The 20807-nt window shown below is 38.2% G+C and overlaps 2 protein-coding genes across 3 annotated transcripts; both read left to right on the top strand.

Moving 5' to 3' along the window:
* Positions 1-410: 410 nt before the first annotated feature.
* On the top strand, positions 411-19194 carry LOC141349112 (uncharacterized). Of its 2 annotated transcripts, XM_073860887.1 has the most exons (10): positions 411-1178; positions 1546-1663; positions 1908-2096; positions 16141-16333; positions 17374-17554; positions 17622-17832; positions 18234-18394; positions 18511-18713; positions 18805-18883; positions 18993-19194. In XM_073860887.1, exons 2-10 carry the CDS (start codon positions 1567-1569, stop codon positions 19038-19040), a joined length of 1362 nt encoding a protein of 453 aa, XP_073716988.1. In that variant the 5' UTR covers positions 411-1178; positions 1546-1566; the 3' UTR covers positions 19041-19194. The 2 variants fall into 2 exon arrangements, with proteins under 2 accessions (XP_073716988.1, XP_073716987.1); XM_073860886.1 differs by lacking the exons at positions 411-1178; positions 1546-1663; positions 1908-2096 and adding an exon at positions 15630-15731.
* LOC129440035 (uncharacterized) lies at positions 3144-15649 on the top strand. The gene is made up of 13 exons (XM_073860326.1): positions 3144-3270; positions 3360-3442; positions 5047-5139; positions 5216-5338; positions 5492-5584; positions 10964-11024; positions 11820-11917; positions 13186-13362; positions 13852-14012; positions 14101-14210; positions 14280-14329; positions 14411-14500; positions 15632-15649. The coding sequence occupies exons 1-13, from the start codon at positions 3144-3146 to the stop codon at positions 15647-15649; spliced, it is 1284 nt and encodes a 427-aa protein (XP_073716427.1).
* Positions 19195-20807: the final 1613 nt, after the last annotated feature.

Raw genomic sequence — 20807 nt, 5'->3', positions numbered from 1 at the left:
TTTGAACTAAAGAAACGTTGTTATCTTTAAATCTGTTTGCCACTGTCACGCCTGGTGTATGGGATTCGGAGCGCTGCACATTGAAACGCTTTCTACAGACTCCGCCCAGTAGATTTGGCTCCACGGCTCCACCAACTCCAACGCCACAAACGCAAATGGGCGGGGCTTCATACAGACTCCGCCCATTACGTTCTGTTGTCTCGTTTTAACCACCAGCACCACAAACACAATGCAGCAAAGGGAATTTTATAAGTGTTTAAACGATAAAAACGTTTCAAAAGTAAATTTTTGGAGAGTAAGAGTTTTGGAGGATTTACAGCAAGCGGCTCTCTACCCAAATAATAAATAAATAAATGTAAGCTTGATTCGAGGATGGCATTTGTGGTCTCCTAATAACAGACAGGAATCCAAAAGAAGAACAGCATACACCAAACCAAACCAGTTTAGCATGAATACTTTCAAGTACACAATACTAGCCTACATCTCAAATAGTTTTATAGAGGTTTACAGAACTAATACTATTGCCCATTCTGTGCCTTTATAGGCCTAGCTGGCTCGAGGAAAGTCAAAGTAACTTTATTGTCATTTCAGGCATAGCTACTGTTGAGCATATGTACATTTTTTCCTCCAGGACCATAGTGTTGCTGACAACACAGGACAAAGTGGGCTATAAGATAACACTAGGACAAACATTAAAGTGTATATAATTTATTTATATATTGCACTAAATTAAAAAGTTGAAAATAAACTAAGAGTACGACATCCTTGAATAAGAACTAAGCACAGGTGGGTGAGGAAATATCAAGCAGGTTTTGATGAACATTTGATATGTTATGGTTCTTTAAAAAATAAAGACAATCCTGTCTTTAAAGACAGTAATTCACAAACCTGTCAGATGACCACAATACAGCATTAGTAGAGAAACAGACCACTGTGGATCTAGTTACAATCTCTACCCGCACATATTCGAAACCTGATGAAAGTCTGCAGCTCTGTTGGACAATCAGGTAAACTAATCCCCAATGAAACCTCATCCACATAGGTTAATATTTAACAAGTGTTGAGAGTTCTGTTCCTTACAAAAACAAGCATCCTTCCAGTTTTACCTTTCCTCTACCATGGTTTTCAGCCAGATATACTTGGAGCAACCTGCAGTCTAGTGTCATCTTGGAATTAAGGTAATTTTTTTAAATTGCAGATCATTATTAATTTCCTTAAATCTATTTCCTAAAGCAAAACCGTTTAAGAAAAATATCTAATGTGGGGTAATCCGTAATCCGACTGTATACTTTGAAAGTTAACTGTGTACTTTAAATGGAGTTTTGTCTAAAATATATAGATGGTAAATTGCTGGTTTTAAATGTTTTTTATATTCATATTGTAATGTATTGTAATGTTCCTTGTGTGGTTACATGGGAGTTGACACTGTGGAGGAATCCTGCTAGTATCATGTGAATACAGTTACTACAGAGCATGACTTACACATTTAACAGTGTTTCAGATATCATTGTGACATGTTTTGTTTCCGTTGTCAAACAAAAACAGAGATACTATCACTTTGGCATCATGTATGCCGATTCTGGTACAGAAAATGTGACCATGTCTTTGAACTTCATGGGCAGGAAATTACGTAACCATACCGTTGCCCCGGCAGCAAGGCCACGTAAATATCACACAACACAAGCCCATACAGCTCATCTGTTGATACATCACTTTAGTCATATATAGTCATATATGCATTTTTTTCTTGGACTGTGTTTAATGGCAATGATTTAACTATATATTTGTGTTTATTAGGAAATATGCTTTGCTTTTTCTTGTTAATGAAACGTGCTTGGTATAAAACTGGTATTGAGTGTTACTGCATCGGAGGTTTGGTATTTTCTTTCGTTATCTCTATACTGTAGGTGCCTGGGAGACCACTAACCTTTCATCTCAGGATGATGAAGTGGGCACCACTCGGGTGGTGCTTTCCCATGCCACTGTTTCAAAATCAGAGGAACTGCCAGGCAGTGTGCCAGACCTGAAAGAAGAGGTCCGACGTCGTAGGCCATGTAACATCCGTAACACACTCTTAGATCAGGATAAAAATAGAGGTGAGTGTAAAATCCTGTCACTTCCTTATAACCTAAACATAGTGTAAACCTCAAACATTGTGCAAGTTTATCTAACATTTAAATTTAATTAATCTTAAAATATAATCCTAACACTACCTAAACTAACTCTAACATTTTTTTGTGCGTTCCTGCAACCTTTAACAGCATTGGTGTTTTTTACATACATTTTTTCCCTTTTTTTAAAGAAAGAAAGTCTGGAACGTTGCAACGTGATGTTTATCCCACTTCTGAAAGTGTCACAGGAAGAGACAGAAACAATAATTGAAAGAAAAATAAGTGAAATAGGTTAAACAAACTTAACGATAAACCCAAGGTCTAAATATTTTCATATATTATTGTGCACAACAGAAATTATTTAAAATAATGTCATTATTTCGTTATTTAGTGAAAATTGTTAACTTTGTTGGTTTAATTGTTAAGTAAATACTCTAAATATGTTAATGGGAATAAAAAAGGAATAAAAAATAAAGATCAATGTTTTATTACATGTTTTATTTTGTCTATGACTTCTTAATATTGTGAAACTATTAAAAATACATAAAGGACACAGGAACATTTTATAAAGTAATGATTTAATAAACGTATTGACTTGAATGTTGTTGACTCCTATGACTTTACATAATTGTTTATCTAATATGAAAGAGAAATTTTATGAACACACAGCAGATATACATTGAAACATATAATGAGATGATGTCCTGAACTGTCTATAATTCCTAAACTTAGACCAAAAGCAAGGCCAATAACACACAGATACAGTATGGCTAAAGTCTCAATTACTCCCAATTCTAAATAGTTTAAAGAAATTCATCATTTCTTTTTATGATGCATTCCCACTATAGGGATATAACCTGTACCAGAACCATTTGCACGTTATATTTAACATACATAACCCAAAGTTTAAAATACATTAATACAATTAAACAAGCAATCTATAATTCATAAAAGAACAATTCTTATCTCTGCTTTATAGTTTATAAAATAAGCTTCAGACTGCCCTGATGAAAGAAGTGTTACTGTAACAGCATGTTAATATTTAAAGGGCCAGCTAAACGTGAGGTCACGTGGCTGAGGATAGGTAAATTCAGATGGAACCCCTTCAAACGCTGGATGGGCACAGGCCTACATCAAAATCCAAAAACCACCCACAAAGGTGAGAAAAGAGAAAAATTAAAGAGAAAAATTCCATTTTTAAAGGTTTTACACTTTATTTTTAAAATTCAATGTTTCTCTTGTGAGCAGGAGTAAGAGATTGTGAAGATAAGACTCCAATGGATGTCAAGATGTTTATTCCATATGACTCTGCCAAGCTATGCATAAGCCAAGTATGTGAATAATACCCTTAAAAAGTATAGTGTATGCAGGTATACAATAGATGGAAATACCATATAACTTAAATTCATGTGTTATTACTTTAGTATTTTTAAAAATACACATGGCAGAATGGTACATTATGTGTGTACATGGTTTTGTCATGGGATCATTGGCCAAAACACATGGTAGTACTGTACCATGGTAATGTGGTAGTTTTTTTATCTATCAGACATGTAGCCAAAGAAAACAATGATTTTATTAGGCACAGAGTTGTACTTCCTGCACTACTAGTCATGTGTCTGTCACGCCCTTTGTTGCCCTTAGGGAATAGGGTGAGGATGGGATGTTCCAACTGATGTCACATGTAACTTTGTTCTGGGAGAAAAGCCTATTTAAGACTAGACTAGAGATTTGTTTGTTATCAAACCCTTACATTCACCTCTTAAACTGAGAACTCATTACTTATTATGATCTCATAAGGACAAATCTCAACAGGTTCTAGTGCACACCCATTTACTTAACATGACAGGTACACATCTATTAGTTGTTATGTGCTCATTTAAAATCCACAAGCTGTAGTATAAAATGGAACAATGATCCTATAAACACAATAATGGACTAAGTATGAGCCTAGATTGTCTTTGCCACTATGTATTTTTTAGTTTGTGTATTGTGATAAATACACAATATAAAATTATAAATCATTATTATTAGCTTTCATTTTAACCAAAAGTTTATGGGGTGTAGCTGTGACATGTCAGGGGAGAAATGGCCTTCCCAGCATGGTTCCTTAATATTAAATTTGCTTAACATATTGTACATTTTGTTGATATTGCTTTTATTATAAGGATCCAGCAGTCTCAAAGACTATTTCACTTTTTCTATATAAGGTGCTAACATTTCATTGTACTACGCTCTATAAAATACTGGGTTATTTTCAGCCCAGTGTTGGGTCAAAAATTACCCATTGGGTTAAATTAACCCCAAAAAGAAATGTTTATAAAGTATTTCACCCAACAGTGGGTTAAAGGTGCAGTGTGTAAATTTTAGCGGCGTCTAGTGGTGAGGTTGTGAATTGCAAGCAACTGTTCAGTCCACTGCTCACCCCTCACTTTTGAAACGCATAGAGAAACTATGGTAGCCACCACCGGAAAAACATGTCATCAATGGAGACAACTTAGTAAAAAAGTTTGTCCATTAAGGGCTTCTGTAGAAACATGGTGGCACAAAATGGCGACTTCCACGTAAGGGGACCCTCGGTGTATGTAGATAAGAACATCTCATTCTAAGGTAATAAAAACATAACGGTTTATTATAAAAAGGTCTTTATACACCCCTGATAATATAGTTTTGTATATTATTTAGATTTCTGTCAAGAGATCCTTTTAAAAATTACACACTGCACCTTTAAAACAACCTAGAATTTTGGGTTGAAACAATCCAGCATAGGTTAAAATACAACCCAATGGGTTGGGTTTGTGCCCTTTTGACCCAGTGCAAGGTTGAAAAAACCCAGTAGAGTCCAATCCATTTATAAGGTCTATACATTTGCAGCCATGTTTTCTGTCTATGTATTCTACACATTTGTTAATTTTCCTGCAAATCATATCAACAGATGACAGATGATATGATGGCAATGAAGAGCAGACATCAGGATATGATTAAGGAACTGGAGGAGAACTTTCTTATGGCATCACGAGAAAATCAGGTGACAAAGATGATCAAAAAGATAGATAGAAATACGAAAAATGTGGTTATAATATTTCCTTGTTTGTTTTGTATAGGAAAGAACAACACTTAAAATTAGGACGTATTACCAAAATAAGCTTAACAATCTTAAGAGAATCTTGGATATTTACCAGGAAAAGGTGGCCAGAAAAAATGCCTATTGGGAAGAGAAGGTCAGGGTGAGTCACAAGCATCATCAAATTTGTTCTGCTTTTTCCTTGTCATAAACATAGCACATTTAATCCCCAATTCACGCCCCTTTATTTTAGTAATTATACCATTTATGTCTTCTGCTTTTTCTCTGTGTGACGTGTTTACTGTCCTCTGATCAGACTTTGGAGAGTCAGAATGAAACACTTCAGGAGCAGCACACAGTACTTCAGCAGAGGAACCAAGACAATTTAGCAGCATGGGACAAAGAGAAGGTGTGACATTACTGTATTGACAGATTTACTGTAGTATTGTTTATACAGTAGGGGTGTAACGAAACATCGTGCGATTCTGCTTGCTATGCTTTTCAATGAATATGGTGAAATGTCGCTACATCCAAACGCCAGATGGCGCTCTAATGCAGAAACTCAACATGCGCCGCAGACGAAGTACCATTACACAGGCAGAGCATATCGCTGAACTTTAAACATTTACAGATATTTTCATGATAAAAAAAGAATATTTATTATGATTATATTTGATGAGTGTTGTTTTTTTTTAAATGCATGTTATAAACGACTATCAGTGATTTCAGATTGAGGACTTCTAAATAGTCGTAGTACATAAAATGATTGTGTATACTATCGTCCTTACGGTTCAGAACCGATATCGGACAGGTGGGTGATTCTCACGAAACCATTGAAACACCACGGCACTAATGATTTTAGCTATAAAATGTGTAATATAGTAATATTAAAAAGCATCAGAATTAACACAATACTGTGTTCTACCTTGCACAATGTGTGATTTCAACATAAGAATTTATAATTTGTCAATTTTATCTCATTTTCTGCTGAAATTCTCATTACCGCAATGCGTCCGGCTGTGTTTGAACATGCGTTATGCTGTAATTTAAACATATTAACACAAAAATATTTAGAAAAAAAATAAATGGATGTTTTGCTAGACTACTTTAGATGACAGAAAAATAATTTACTGAATATTCATGTATAATAATAATGAAGAAAAATTAGGAAATTGATGTGTCCATGCCTGATGTTCTCATCCTCCGCAACACTTTTTTAAGGACCGTTTAACCACACATACAGAATTTTAATAAAGTTTGATTTTGAGTGACCAAGCAGATGGACCAGTTACTTCAAGATGGCTACCTGGTAAGATCATCTCTTTATATCTTTCCAGCTAAATTTGAAATATTCTCTTGTCAGAATGCTTACACGACATTTTGATTATCATTACCGAAACAGGTAGTTTTCTACATTTCGAAAATTGTTTGATTTACAATTTTTTATGAAAATGTTCTTTATTAAAGTCTAATTATATACACTGAATAAAAAATGAGCAAAGCCTACGTGGCTTCTCTATTTTTAGCAAAACATACTGGGGTACCTCATCCTCCGCAACCCCATTCTCATATACCGCAACCATTTAATAGCAGTTGCGGTAAAGAGAACTTCTGTTTCGGAAATGAGAATTTAGGCATATTGTTTATTACATTTAAATATCTTTTATGAATTTAATATAAATTTAAAATGTAATAACTGTTGATATTTTGCTTTATGATGCTTCATTGTAGACAGTCAGCAAGTGAGAAAAAAGCTTTAGCAAAGGCCAGGTTGACAAAGTTCAGGGAGAAACTTAACAGCAACCCAGAATGGCTAGAGGAGTACAGAAGGAAGGAGAGAGAGAGGTTAGGTTTGGAGATATTACTAGCAGGTGTAATTAGCAAAAAACACACTACAGTGTTAGGAAATGTACACGACAAACACACAACACAACGCAACAAGTCTATACTATATGATGATGTGTACATTCATTTTTTTCTCCCATGTTGTGAGACATGCTAATTTAATGTTATGCTTTCTTTCCACTTTCAGGTATCAAAAACAACCTAGCGATGGCACGCCACACATCTAGGCGCTGCAACATCAGTTGGATCACAAGATCCACAAAGTTGGATCCCATGCGTGCCAGCATCTCAGCTACCTGCGACCGCACAACGCGCGCTGTCTGCAGCGTCAGATTGCTGCCTGGGGGCGAGGGACAAAGGGAGACTAAAGGCGGCACCTCCTTTCTGCGCAGTGCGTGAGTCACAGACACCAGAGAGGATGGCCTAAAAGCGCCTGGCGCTGTGACAGAAAGCGGGTTGCTGCGCAATTCATTAGGACTGTGCGTTAACCCTTTCCGCCTCTGCTGTCTTCGCAGCATGTGGGTCGTGTTCGAGAGTGGGGGGGGCGGGTTGTAGACGCTTATGTGAGGACGGGCCCTGGGGCGAGCAACACAAAACCAACTGAGGAGAAAAATGCTCTGTTTTTGAGCAGCTTCGTTCTGGACGGCAGTCCCCCAGGACCCAGTTTCTTGCATCATATACTGGAGGATTTGTGCCAGGGACTCTTGTGATGCACCACCGGTTCTGGTCCATGAGACACAGGGTGGTGAGGTAGGAAGTGGCTCATAGCCTTAGAGCTCTTCACCGCTTCCGAGAAATGCTCCGTGATTGTGCCCACCGTGTCACCAAACAGGTCGGATGGAGAAACAGGCGTGACTGTGCATGGCCACCATGAGTGGTCTTCGTGGCCCTTAGCGTGAAATCCGTAACCATTCTCAGATCCCTGAAGGTATTTAGATCCGTGCTGCCCTCATCCAGAGCCTTAAGCTAGAGCCTTAAGCTACTGTGCCTAAAAGATCTGTAGGACCGCCATAGTGTGCAATGCAGACAGAGCCTCTCTCGGCGCGGGTATGCTTTTTCGGACAGGTGTGCTGTCATGAGGCTTCACTACCCTCAAAGCTACGCCACACCATCCAAGGAAGTGGACAAGGGGCAGAGGTGAGCAGCCACAGCGTCCTTGATGGGGGGAATACCGTAAAACTTCAAATAATAGCCCGGGCTTTTATTTTCCCAAACCTATCATCACACCAGGCGTCTAAAAGAGACAGGCTTTTAATTTAATTGTTCCAGAATGACAGCAGGAGGTTACCACATATTACGTTTTATTTTTAATTTGAATGTGTTTAACAAATTAGTTCGTGTAATAACAACAGTCTTAAATTATTGGCAGTATAAATAAAGCAAACAAGGATATGTTTTTTTATTGGTTGTTGCGTGAAATCTTACCCAGATACAACAGTGCTATTTTCTGATTGGCTATTGTGTAGCCTCTTTCTCTTTTTTGTATTGGCTCGCTCGACTAGAACTCTAGGGAAGACGGACTTGATAGAGAGAGAGAGAGCAGTGCGGCCAGATCCATTTTGGGCGCTGCAGCATATTAAATATGATAAATAGTGTTTCCGCGCGAGAAATACAATGTGTGGCGGGAGTGCATGCATGACAAAAGACTGAAAGCCCGGCTATTATCAGCGGCCTCAAAACACTACCGGCCCACGGGAAAAGTCCCGACTCTCTCGATTGCCACTTCGCTACTGTCATCATCACTTCAATCCTGGCGACGAAGCTTTTTGTGTTGTCATAGTGATGAGTAACGGAACGACTCCGTCTGTCACGTGACATCTACCGGTAAGCAAAAAAAACTTTAGCGTGTTCAATCTGCACCATAGAACTGTCTTAATCAGACTATCTGACGGGTTTTAGAAGATTAAATACAACCCGAAACTAAAAAACAGACCAGGCCTTTATTTGAGACAGGCGTTTATTTACCCAAACCTGTTGTCACGGCAGGCGTCTAAAAGAGACAGGCGTCTATTTGGGACTCGGCTATTATTTGAAGTTTTACGGTACACAGGTAGCCTACCTAAGAAAAAAAATGGGGGGAGGGGTAGCCCACGCTTTGGTGACTTTCCTCCGAGCATCAGCGGGGCGGCCTGAGTGAAGAAAACAAAAGTCAAGCTTGCTTCTCTGGGGTTCTTGTGGGGTGCTCCACTCAATCTCCAAGTCCTGCACGGCTTTGAAGAGAATGCGCACCAGTTCCTTGTAGAAGGATGGCTGTGTGTCTGATGCACCATGTGGAGGCTGGTCCCAGTCTCCATCCAACGCTGTCAGAGACATCTCATCTTTCCCCGCCGGAAACCCAAAGGAAACAGACCTGGCGGCTCCCGGTTCAGGACACAGGCTCTCGGTGACAAACTGAACCGGTTGAGCGAGGGGAGGACGACCACCAGCGGCTCTTTGCCGGCAGTGGGACACTGCAGTAAGAAACCTCCAAGGGCGATGTTGAGCCGGGTCCTGAGCACCTTCATCAGGAGATCCTCACAATAAGGGACACCCTGAGCCAACAATTGCCGCCTTTGGGTGGAGAAGCCCCAAGCAGAGCACACAGAGCTCGTGTGAATTGGGTGGGTCGATCAGACCTCCGCACCACAAGCAGATTTGCGAAATCCCGGAATACAGAGAGGGCTGCTTACATTTCAACCTGAATTCAATTTTGCTGCCTATGAAGTCTGTCCTAAAGCATTTCTCGGAGCTGCCATTATGCAGCCAAAGTCATTGTCTCATAAGGCAGCGAGGGAACAAGTCAGCTGTCTAAACTTTCGGATACAGCCTCTCTCTCTCTCTCTCTCTCTCTCTCTCATCACAACAGATACAGAATGGTAAGAGGTCAGAAGACCAAATCATATCCAGCAAGGAAATATTTTTCATCTTATTTACACAAATGTTTTGTGATATCCAGCTGACATTAGCTGGCCATTTCTCAATCCGATGGCTGCAGCCTTCAGAGCTCGCATTTGTAGGCAGCATATGTCATCAAGACCATCTTATTTCAGTATGTTAAATGCATAAATGGGGACTTAAATATGACACAAAGGAATATTAATATAAGCCTTCCTGTTCTCATGTTTTTTCTTTAATATTTTTTTCAAAGACTAAACAATAAAACAGTTTTGAACTTGAACGCATGATGCTGTAAATATTATCAGACTTTTAACTTTAAAATTTGTTTTTAACAAAATCTCAGGCTAGTATACGTATTCTCATTACCGAAATAATTAACCTCATTTCCGAAACCTATGTATCATTACCGCAACAGATGCTTATTAAATGTTAATTTCATTAATAGAAGCATAATACTTTGATTTTAAATGCATGTGCAGAATCTCCAAATTATGTTCTTTCAGGTTTGTCATGTCATTTTGAAAATGTGTCAGGTTTCTTCGAAATATATAAAAAAAATAGTTGTAAATTGTGGATGGTGTTGCGGTATATGAGCTAAATAAAACAAAATAAAAAAACGTTAAATTTAAAATAAATATTATTTCAGAATTTCAATTTACTGTGCATGACTATTAATAATCAATTTTTAAAAATGTGAAAATATATGAGCTTTTCTAACATTGTTGATGTTTTCTGACTGTTGCGGTAATGAGATTTTTTAGGACTTATTTTTGAAATTATGTTACAAAAAGTGTTAAATGATAAGTAAAAGTTTTTAAATTAATGTTCCCATATACTTCAGACTTTGTTTCTAATGTCTGGTGGAAACAAAAGTAAATTTAAGCAATTTTTACATTTTCATGCTTGACATTTTTACAACCAAGTTTTCGTGAGAATCACCCAGGTATTATACTGTGTTTTATCGTTACACCACTAATACACAGTATTATATCCTTAGACTATGACATTTGAGACAAATGCTTTACGAGAATTAGTGGACTAATGGCAACAATGAAAACCTTTGCAGAACAAGATGATGGAATTGTTTTCCTCCAGATTGGATCTCCTTCATAACCATCAGGCATCAAGTAAGAGTGCAATAGGCCTATAAATGTCCCTGCCTATAAAATCAGGCTAAAGTCTCATAATCTAATTTAGATTTGGTGCTTCGAAGTTTGATTTTAGTTATTGAATTCACTTTAATTTCAATATTTAACACTCAATGAGTTTACTTAGTCAATATTAAAGATATTGAGGTTATATTTGCACATAATGTTCTTTACAGATTATGTAGGAAACATTAGGAAAACAGATGACTTTAGCTGGGTTTTCACAGGCATGGTGACACATATATCCAGTAGGCTATATATACTATCAGTGCATGCTTTCTTTGCTTCTAGCAATGATTTTTCAATGTGGGTGGCTGAGCAGCACCTCTTCTGGGTAATAAACACAATTACTTTAGCAAAGGCTTTAATCCGAAGTCATTACAAGTTACAACCAAGAAATATAATCACGAAAAGTGGCATTTACTCATAGCATGTGTTTCAATCAGGCTTCTCAAAATGTGTGCACTGTTCTGTTTAAAGGCGGGGTCCATGATCTCTGAAAGACAATATTTGAAATCACCTAAACAAACACGCCCTACCTTAATAGAATCTGGACCTACTTTTGATCGACCCGCCCCACACATACGCAACCTAGGCAATGATGTTCCTATGTAGACACGCCCCTTACTGCTTAGGGGCTACAAGTGTGTTTTGGTACTCGGCCCGACTTTCTTTTTCCAAAGTGTTCCAAATCATGCACCCCGCCTTTAAGTGGTACAAATAAAGATATGTAAAGGTCATTTGAAAGCTGTTGGATCTCTGGCTCTGTGACAGCACTGCAAGAGCTGCATTTGGCCAGGGCAGAGATGGGGAAGGTCCAGGAGATGCTGCAAGCCTCTCAGGAGAAGAAAGAAAGTTCAGCTGATGAAATGGTAGAAAATTCTGATTTTCAGTGATGTCACATTCTAGTCATGAAGAGCCTTCAGATCTGTTCTTAAAGGGACAGTTCACCAAAAAATTTAAATGATGTCATCATTTACTCACTCTCATGTTGTTACAAACCAAGGGGGAACCTTCCAGTCTTTGTCGTGAAGCCAACACGGAAGTGACCTAAACTGCAATTCATCGACTGGCCGCTAGAGACTGACTCCAAAAGGGTGTCAATTCCCATAGACCCAAAGTTAACATGCCCAACTTTACAGCAAAAATAAATATGTTTAAAGCCTGGTACCAAAAGTGTTTTTGGTCTATAGCTAATTTTGCCCTTTCTGAGAACTATGGGGGGGGGGGGTGAATTTTTTGTAACTCATCCTATTAAATGATATTAAGCCCTAAAGTTCTGTATAATTAAGGGCGTGGCCATTTGAGTGAGGGGTGAACTGCAACTGCTGTCATTAGAATCAAGCTAGGTTTCACCAACCAGCCACCTCAGCTTCACCCATGTCCCAACTCTTTACCCATTTCGGTTATCCGCGAGTGATGCGGGTTGACGTGCCGCCAAGATGGCGACAGCAGGCACTGCCTACTTTAAGCTTCAAAAAAGTTCTTCACAAACCAATGGGTGACGGCACGGACACTATGTTCATGTTTTTTTACAGTCTATGGTTCACCCAAGTCTTGCTTCTTTGCCGATTTTCGGTTATCCAGGAGAGGCGCGCTGCTAAAATAGTGACGGCAGGCTCTGCTTACTTTGGGTTTCAAACCTATAGGTAACGTCACGGACACTACGACGTCCATAGTTTTTACAGTCTATGTTACAAACCTGTATAAATTCCTTTGCTCTAATGACACGCAGGAAGATATTTGATGAGTTTTTATAAACAAGCCGATCAGAGGCCCCATATTGACTTCTTATAGTAGGAAAAATTATACTATGGAAGTCAATGGGGCCTCTAATTGGTTTGGTTATAAACATTCCCCAAAATATATTTTATTGAGTTTATCAGAACAAAGAAATTAATGCAAGCTTGTTACAACATGAGAGTGAATAAATGATGACAGCATTTTCATCTTGAGTGAACTGGCCCTTTAAAGACATTCAGTCTGTTGTCAGTGTCTATAAGAAAGGAATCAAAGAATCTGAATGTCAACAACTGTATGTTGTATTTATTGATTGGTGAATTAAAGTAAACAAAAAGTATTATTTTTAATTTAAATTTATAAAGAGTTTGACATTTCCTATTATGATTTGTGCTATCAGTGCTGCAGTGACCCAGATGTGCCACTAGAGGGAGCACAGGCTCTTCTTGAGGTTCTGAAGGATAACCTTTTAAAGAGGGAGAAGGAGATCTCAATACTCCTGGAAGGAGAAGAGGGTGTGATAAATTCTGTTGAACAGTCAGCATATGCTCGCCTCCTTAGTGCTGTTATTAAACAGGTGCTAATTAATTACATTCATAAAAAATGTCATTAATAAAAATTAATTTATTGCATTTTTCACATTATGACTCAAAACAATGTTACATTAGGACCATATAAATACAAAACATGTAATAAAGATTCAAAAGGTCAGAGGCTTTCTCACGGCATGCCGCAATGTTACTAATAAAAATGATGAATTGATGTAACTTCACTTGAGTAATTTCAGAGACCCAAAATTAGTACAAAAGCTGTTCCCTTAAAAAGGTCCTAATATGTACTATTACATGTTACATAGAGATACTTTATGTACCTCTGACGTATTCATATTATGCATGCATTAGATACACAGATCTACTTTTTAAAAGGGTACCACCCCAGCGGCATCATTTGTACCTTTTCCTGACAGAGCAGGATAAAAAGGCTGATGTTTTAAATATTGTTTCAAATACTGAGCATACTGAGTTATTAAAAGCTTTATAATAGGTAGTTGTGCTCTGTATTTCAGGCTCATCATGTTTATGTTGAGCTGGTGGAGGCTAAGCAGCAGTTTGACCTGATGGCAGAGAACAATCAAAAAACACTGGCAGATGTAAAGGAAAGTCTACTACAGACCATAAAAGAATCCAACCAGAGTCATGAGGAACAGGAGAACATACAGCAGGAAAAGTGGGATCACCGCATGATTCCTGAATATAACTTATAATACTCTTAAACTCATGAACATCTGCTAACCAAATAACACATGTTCACTCAGAGTGGAGGAGACACAGGTGGATGATGGAGCACAGATGAGTTTACTACATCATGAGGTCATACAAGTGGCTCTGGAGTGCATCAGAGCTGGGGCTTCACCTACTCTCATTGGTAAATGTGTAAAGATTAATACTCTTCATATAAATGTACAGCATAGATAGTGAGTTTATTTTGTTTTAGAGTCTGACACGAATGAGGCAAGGACAGGAGAGCTGGATGAAAGAGTCAAAGTACGTCCTAAAATCACACATGCATGCTAATTTTTTTCTCCATTCAGTCTCACTGTATACTTATGTTTGAACACTTTCTAGAAATTTGAGGAGAATTTTCACAAGACTGGATTAATAAACGCTGAGAGTGAAAAGAGTGTGGGCCAGCAGCTACTGTTACTGCAGACTGAGGTGACTCAACAAAAAAAAATTTTTTTTTTATCTCTTTGGGCCTCGCTTTCAATGCCATACACTTAAGAACAGTGCATTTGATCATATTTTGAAATTACAATTCTGTCATAATTTTCTCATCCTCATGTTGTTCTAAACATGCATGAATTTCCTTTTTCTGATGAACACCAAGAAAGATATTTTGAGAAATGAAGGTAAACACACAGCAGATAGTGACCATTGACTTCCATAGTAGGAAAACATATTTTGGAAGTATTTTGGTAAATGATGAAGAAAATATTTTGATAAATGATGGTAAGCACACAGTTGACGGGGTACCCATTAAATTCCATCATATTTTTTTATTCCTACTATGGAAGTCCATGATCACCATCCGCTGTGTGTTTACCATCATTTCTCAAAATATATTTTTTGTGTTCATCAGAAAAAAGAAATGTATACAGGTTTAGAACAACATGAGAATGAGAAAATGATGACAGAATTTTCATTTTAATGTGAACAATCCCTTTAATAATTTTATCCTGATGAAAACAAAGATATTTGGATAAATTACGGTAATGTAACCATTATCTTCCATAGTAGAAAAAACAAATATGATGGAATTCAGTGGGTACGTCAACCTTCTTTGGTGTTCTTTGGAAAAAGAAATTCATAGAGGTTTAGAACAACATGAGGATGAGTAAACGATGACAGCATTTGTATTTAATTTTAAAGTGAACTATCCCTTTAAATCTATTCTATATATTTGCACATTGAATATTATAGACGGTTTCAGCAGTAACAACATAAACAAGCGGCTTTCGTGGAAAACACGTAACTTCCGGTAAACTCCGCTAAGACGAAATAACAACAAAACCCGTTTAAAGTAGTTTATTTATATAACAAGCAAAATAAACAACACGTAGGTTACATAGGAAACCAAAACATTTGTTTTTTTCGATGAGGCATTTGTTAACGAGTTCAGTTTCAGCAACTAGTCAAACCGTTACCGCACGTGCGTCCGATGAAACGGTCTATACACTTAACTTTTTAATATGCCACCTTTGATCTTCTCTGTAAAATGCCAGAGGGATTGAATTATATCTGTCTACCATTCATGACTCAAATGAACTCATATTTCTGTTTTTTTAGTTGAAGAATATCAAATAAGAAAACAAAAAGATTGTTGAGAACTACAAAGCTGAAAGAACCATGAGAAAGAAATACTACAACATGGTGGAAGACATGAAAGGCATGAAACATCACCCTCATATATCTTCACGGAGGACATAAAAATGTGTTTTTATTGAAACTGTTGCCAGACACAACATGAACTAAAAGTGTCCATTTATGGCTATTTACAATTTAATCTAAGGCTTCAGGCCAAATAGCTCCAGGACTATTGACTGGTTTCCCAGACATTCTTTTTAATCAATTGTATTCAAATCCAACAGTAATACACATAATGCCAAAGGAACAAGAGCCAGGGCATTTTCTGTTGTTATGTAAGAGGTTTCAATGCCTTTACAAAGCTTAAATAAGGAATCTTTTTAATACATGTATCTTAATAATTATCAGTGTATAAAGTTGTAGGACACTTTTGCAATAATTATTTGACACCTAAAACTGTTGTCTCTGGCTTTATTTTTGGCCTTGTACAGGTAAGATCCGAGTGTTTTGTCGAATAAGGCCACTGACTCGCACAGAGCAGTCGAAAAGAAGTCAAGTCATAGTCTCGTGTCTCGATGAGTACTCTGTGATCCTGGAGACACCTCGAGGACCTCGTGAGTTTCAGTTTGACAAGATCTTTAACTCGGAGTGTATGCAAGAGGAGATCTTTCTGGAGTCCAGTGGGTTAGTGTGCTGTTCATTTACATTTATGCATTTGGCAGACGCTTTTATGCAAACTGACTTCAAATGCATTAAGTATGCAATTCTTTTATCAGCTTCCCATGAACTTTGCATTGCTAAAGCAATTCTCTACTCATTGAACCACAGGAATGCAGCTAAAGCACGAAGTATAGTCTGTTTTGTACGCTTATCCGAACATGTTATGCCTGGCAAAGTGTAGGCTGCGTCAGAAATCTCTAACATTCTGCATTCGGAGGCAGCATTCCAAGGCTGGAAGGCATCAAGGAACATCCCAATCCAATGTTTGCTTTACTTCCTGACTCCTGACCAGTGGCGGCCAGTGACTTCTTTTTTTGAGGGCGCTCGATGCGAAGTTTGTCACAACATGTATGTAGCCCGTCATGTGTGTGGTTCCTTTTTTTTCAAATATGTGTTCTGCGCTTCGAGAGATCCTGTGTGCATCACGTGTTTTGTCAAAATAAGTGCCCGCTGCAGACACGTCTAGGGTTCATGATAAAAGAGACGCTCGCATTTGCCAGATACTCGCATGATCTCATGTGTAATCATAGTTTAATGTTAAGGGAGTGTCTTGCATGTATTTTGGGAACGTGAGCGTCTCTTTTATCACAAACGCTCTTGACGCGTTTGCAGCAGGCACTTATTTTGACAAAACACGTGATGCACATGGTTCACATGACGCAACAAAAACATATTTTAAAAACGCAAGCAACACACATGACACTCCAAACACTTATTTTGAATTAGCGCCCCTAGGATGAGCAGTCACAAGCCGCCACTGCTCCTGACATACCTTGTGGGTCTTGTGGGACAACGCGTCTCTTGGGGCTACATACTACACTTTCCTTTAGGCGCATGCGCGACCTAAGCATAAAATGTACGTGGAGCTTCAAAAATCCATCTCTCTGCCACCCTTCCAGTTCTTTCTGTAAGCGGACCCTCACGAATGCAAAACCTAATACTACTGTACATAAAGTATGTTGATTTTATATCACTTTTTCTGATCAATTGCTAACTTTTCCCAGGCTAATCCAGTGTGCAATCGATGGCTTCAACGTATGCATCTTTGCGTATGGCCATACGGGTTCAGGAAAAACCTTCACGATGGTTGGAGACAAAGATCGAAGAAACCCAGGCATCATTCCCAGGACCTTCACCAAGATCTTTGAGATCATCCAGGAAAATGAGTCCAAATTTGAGTTTAAGGTAAAGTTATATTCATTAGGTTACATGCATGGTAGAATTTACAGCCTTCTCTATTGTACATCCTCAGGTTTCAGCCTATATGTTGGAGCTGTACAATGATCGTCTACAGGATCTCTTCGTAAGCCCGACCGAGGCATTCAGCAAGAAAATTGAAATTAAGAGGGACAGAAAGGGTCTTGTGTTTGCCCAGGGAGCAGAGACAAAGGAGGCAGCCAGTGCCGGTGAACTCTTCGCATTATTCGAGCAGGGCTGCGCAAACCGTCACATCGCAGCAACAAGTATGTGCTCAATACAACTTCAAAGGAGTGCAGTTAAATGGTTTGGATTTATTTGCTTTACAATCATGCAGAACATGATGATCTGATAGCCCCGGTTAGGGCAGGTGGCTTCTGTATGGAGTTTGCATGTTCTCCCTGTGTCAGCGTGGGTTTACTCCGGGTACTCCGGTTTCCTCCCACAGGCCGAAAACATGCAAATCTGTTTGTCCATCTATTAAAACATTACTCCAGTCATCCATCTAAACATTCATCCATCCATCCAACTTAAGTAATTCAAACATCCATCCATCTATCCAAACATTTGGACCCATGCATCCATCACTGAATTAACACTTTTATATAAGTAATTGTTGCTCTACAGGTGATTTAAATGTATTTATTTTTCTTATGTATTATGTTAGAGATGAATGTTGAGAGTTCACGTTCTCACCTGATCATTGGGATTATGATCAAGAGCAGTAATCTGACAAATGGGAGCGTGAGCTACGGGAAGCTCAGTCTCGTGGACCTCGCAGGAAGTGAACGAGCAGCAAAAACAGGAGCCAAAGACGACCAGCTAAAGGTTTTATGCAGCTCATACTTATCCAATGTTTCAGCCTTAAAATCTACATAATATGTCGTGTAAAGTACGTATTCTGACAACAATGCATCTCTCATTTTATGTTCATTTCCTCTTAGGAGGCAAACTCTATTAACAAATCTCTGAGTGCTCTAGGAGATGTCATTTCGGCTTTATCCATGGAGCAGCCTCACGTTCCATACCGTAACAACAAGCTGACCCAACTCATGCAAGACTCGTTGGGAGGCAACGCCAAGACCCTCATGATCCTTAACATTTCCCCATCTGACTGCAACCTGGAGGAGACTCTCACCTCGCTCATGTAAGATGCAAATATATTACGGAAAGGGTCACCTATAACTTTTCGAAATGACCTTGAAATAAAGCATTGTAATATTGATGTCTTATTACAGCTATGCAACTCGAGTGAAAAGCATTACCAATACTGCACAGAAAAATGTCGACAGCAAGGAAATCGCCCAGCTGAAAGAAGTAAGTACCGACACATACATTAGTTTGACAAAATAACACACTTTTTCAGCTTGTTCGCTATAAGCATCAACCCCAATCATCATCATGTGCCTCTTTTTCCTCTTTTAAGGTGATTTTAAAACTGAAGTCAGGCCAACCTGTGGAAGAAGATGTATAAGCTTCAATCACATATGGCTTTGTTTTCAAATATGCCCGTTTTCGCTTTCCTGAAACTAAACCCTGGACATGAGCCTATATCCATAAACAAAACCATAAACAAGTAATCCTTCAATCATCAAAGTGTCAGTACAAACAGAATGTGAAATTTTTAAGGACTGCAGTCTCTGCAATGGCCTTTATCATCTGTAATCTGTTAGTTGTTTCTATAAAATGTTTTGTGTGTGTGTGTGTGTGTGTGTGTGTGTGTGTGTGTGTGTGTGTGTATGTAAGGATGAGATTGTACCAAGCATGCACATCCTTTTGATCCCTTATCTATCTAAAGGTGCATGTCAAGGTAAAGGGTGTATCATGCAGCTCTGTGAAGGCACCATGGTGCCAATTGTACTTGTACACTGTCAGAAAGAATGGTCAAAAATGGTCCCAAGTTGTCACTGGGGCGGTACCCTTTTAAAAGGTCCTATTTAGGTACAGACATGTATACCTTTGGTACCAATATTTACCTCTGAGGTATAATCGATTGATACATTAATTTCATAATTTTGATTAAGATTTTAGATAATGAATAAGTAAAAACTGTAATATTGTGTGTGTGTGTGTGTGTGTGTGTGTATATATAAACTGTATTAAAAACTACAATAACTACTGTATACAGCATGCAGCATATGGTATTTAGCAACAAGCAATAATCTGAGAGCTAAACAGATCTTAAGCAGTAAGTAATTTATTGTAATGTACTTTATTTTGTATTAATATATAATAGTTATTTGATTACAATAATGAGGAAGACAACGATTAACACAATTTAGCAATACAGACCTGACAAATTATATGATAAAAGAAAAAAACCTGAGGATTATACATTATATTATATCATTATACTATATTACAACTAATTTGTTCCATAATATTTGTTTATTACTGCAAAATCTCAATACCATTAATTACATTCTTGTGTAACATACATTCTTTCATTCTAAAAGGCACTAAAAGTTTTAAAAGGCACTCTTTATTCTAACAAAAGCAGCTTTTTAACTGACTTCACTTTTCAAAGCTTAATTTGCTATAAAATCCACACTTTCCTCTGCATTAAAAAAATGCTGGGTTATTTTTAACCCAGCGTTGTGTCAAAAAAGGAATGAACCCAGCCGCTGAGTTAAATTAACCCAGAAAATTTTTACATTTGACCCAACAATGGCCTAAAATAACCCTGCATTTTTGTGTTGAAACAACCCACCCCCAACGCTTGGTTGAAAATAACAAATAGCATTTTTAGAATGTATATTTCAATAATCTGTGTTAAAGGGACACTCTTCCCTAGAGTTAAACATTTGATCTTCACCACTTTGGAATCCATTCAGCCGATCTCCGGGTCCGGCGCAACCACTCCCAACATAGCTTAGCACAATCCATTGAACCCGACCAGACTATTAGCATCGCGCTCAAAAATAACCAGAATTTTTTTCTATTTCAAACCTGACACCTCCGCAGCCACATCGTGCACCAAGACCGACGGAAAATTAAAAGTTGCGATTTTCAAGGCAGATATGGCTAGGAACTATACTCTCATTCCGGCGTAATCAAGGACTTTGCTGCTGTAACATGGCTGCAGGCAGGCCCGGAGTGGGTAATCGGGAGAACCGGGAGAATTCCCGGTGGGCCGCTTCACTTTGGGGCCGGTCGAGTTTTTTTTTTTTTTTTTTACATTTGTCACGTTAGTGAGTCTATCTTCTCTTAAATGACACTTCACACGTTTCGCATTGACACT

This window comes from Misgurnus anguillicaudatus, chromosome 22, assembly GCF_027580225.2.
Source record: "Misgurnus anguillicaudatus chromosome 22, ASM2758022v2, whole genome shotgun sequence".
NCBI lineage: Eukaryota > Metazoa > Chordata > Actinopteri > Cypriniformes > Cobitidae > Misgurnus > Misgurnus anguillicaudatus.
The sequence above is the reverse complement of the archived record's forward strand: the minus strand, read 5'-3'. Positions and strand labels throughout refer to the sequence as shown.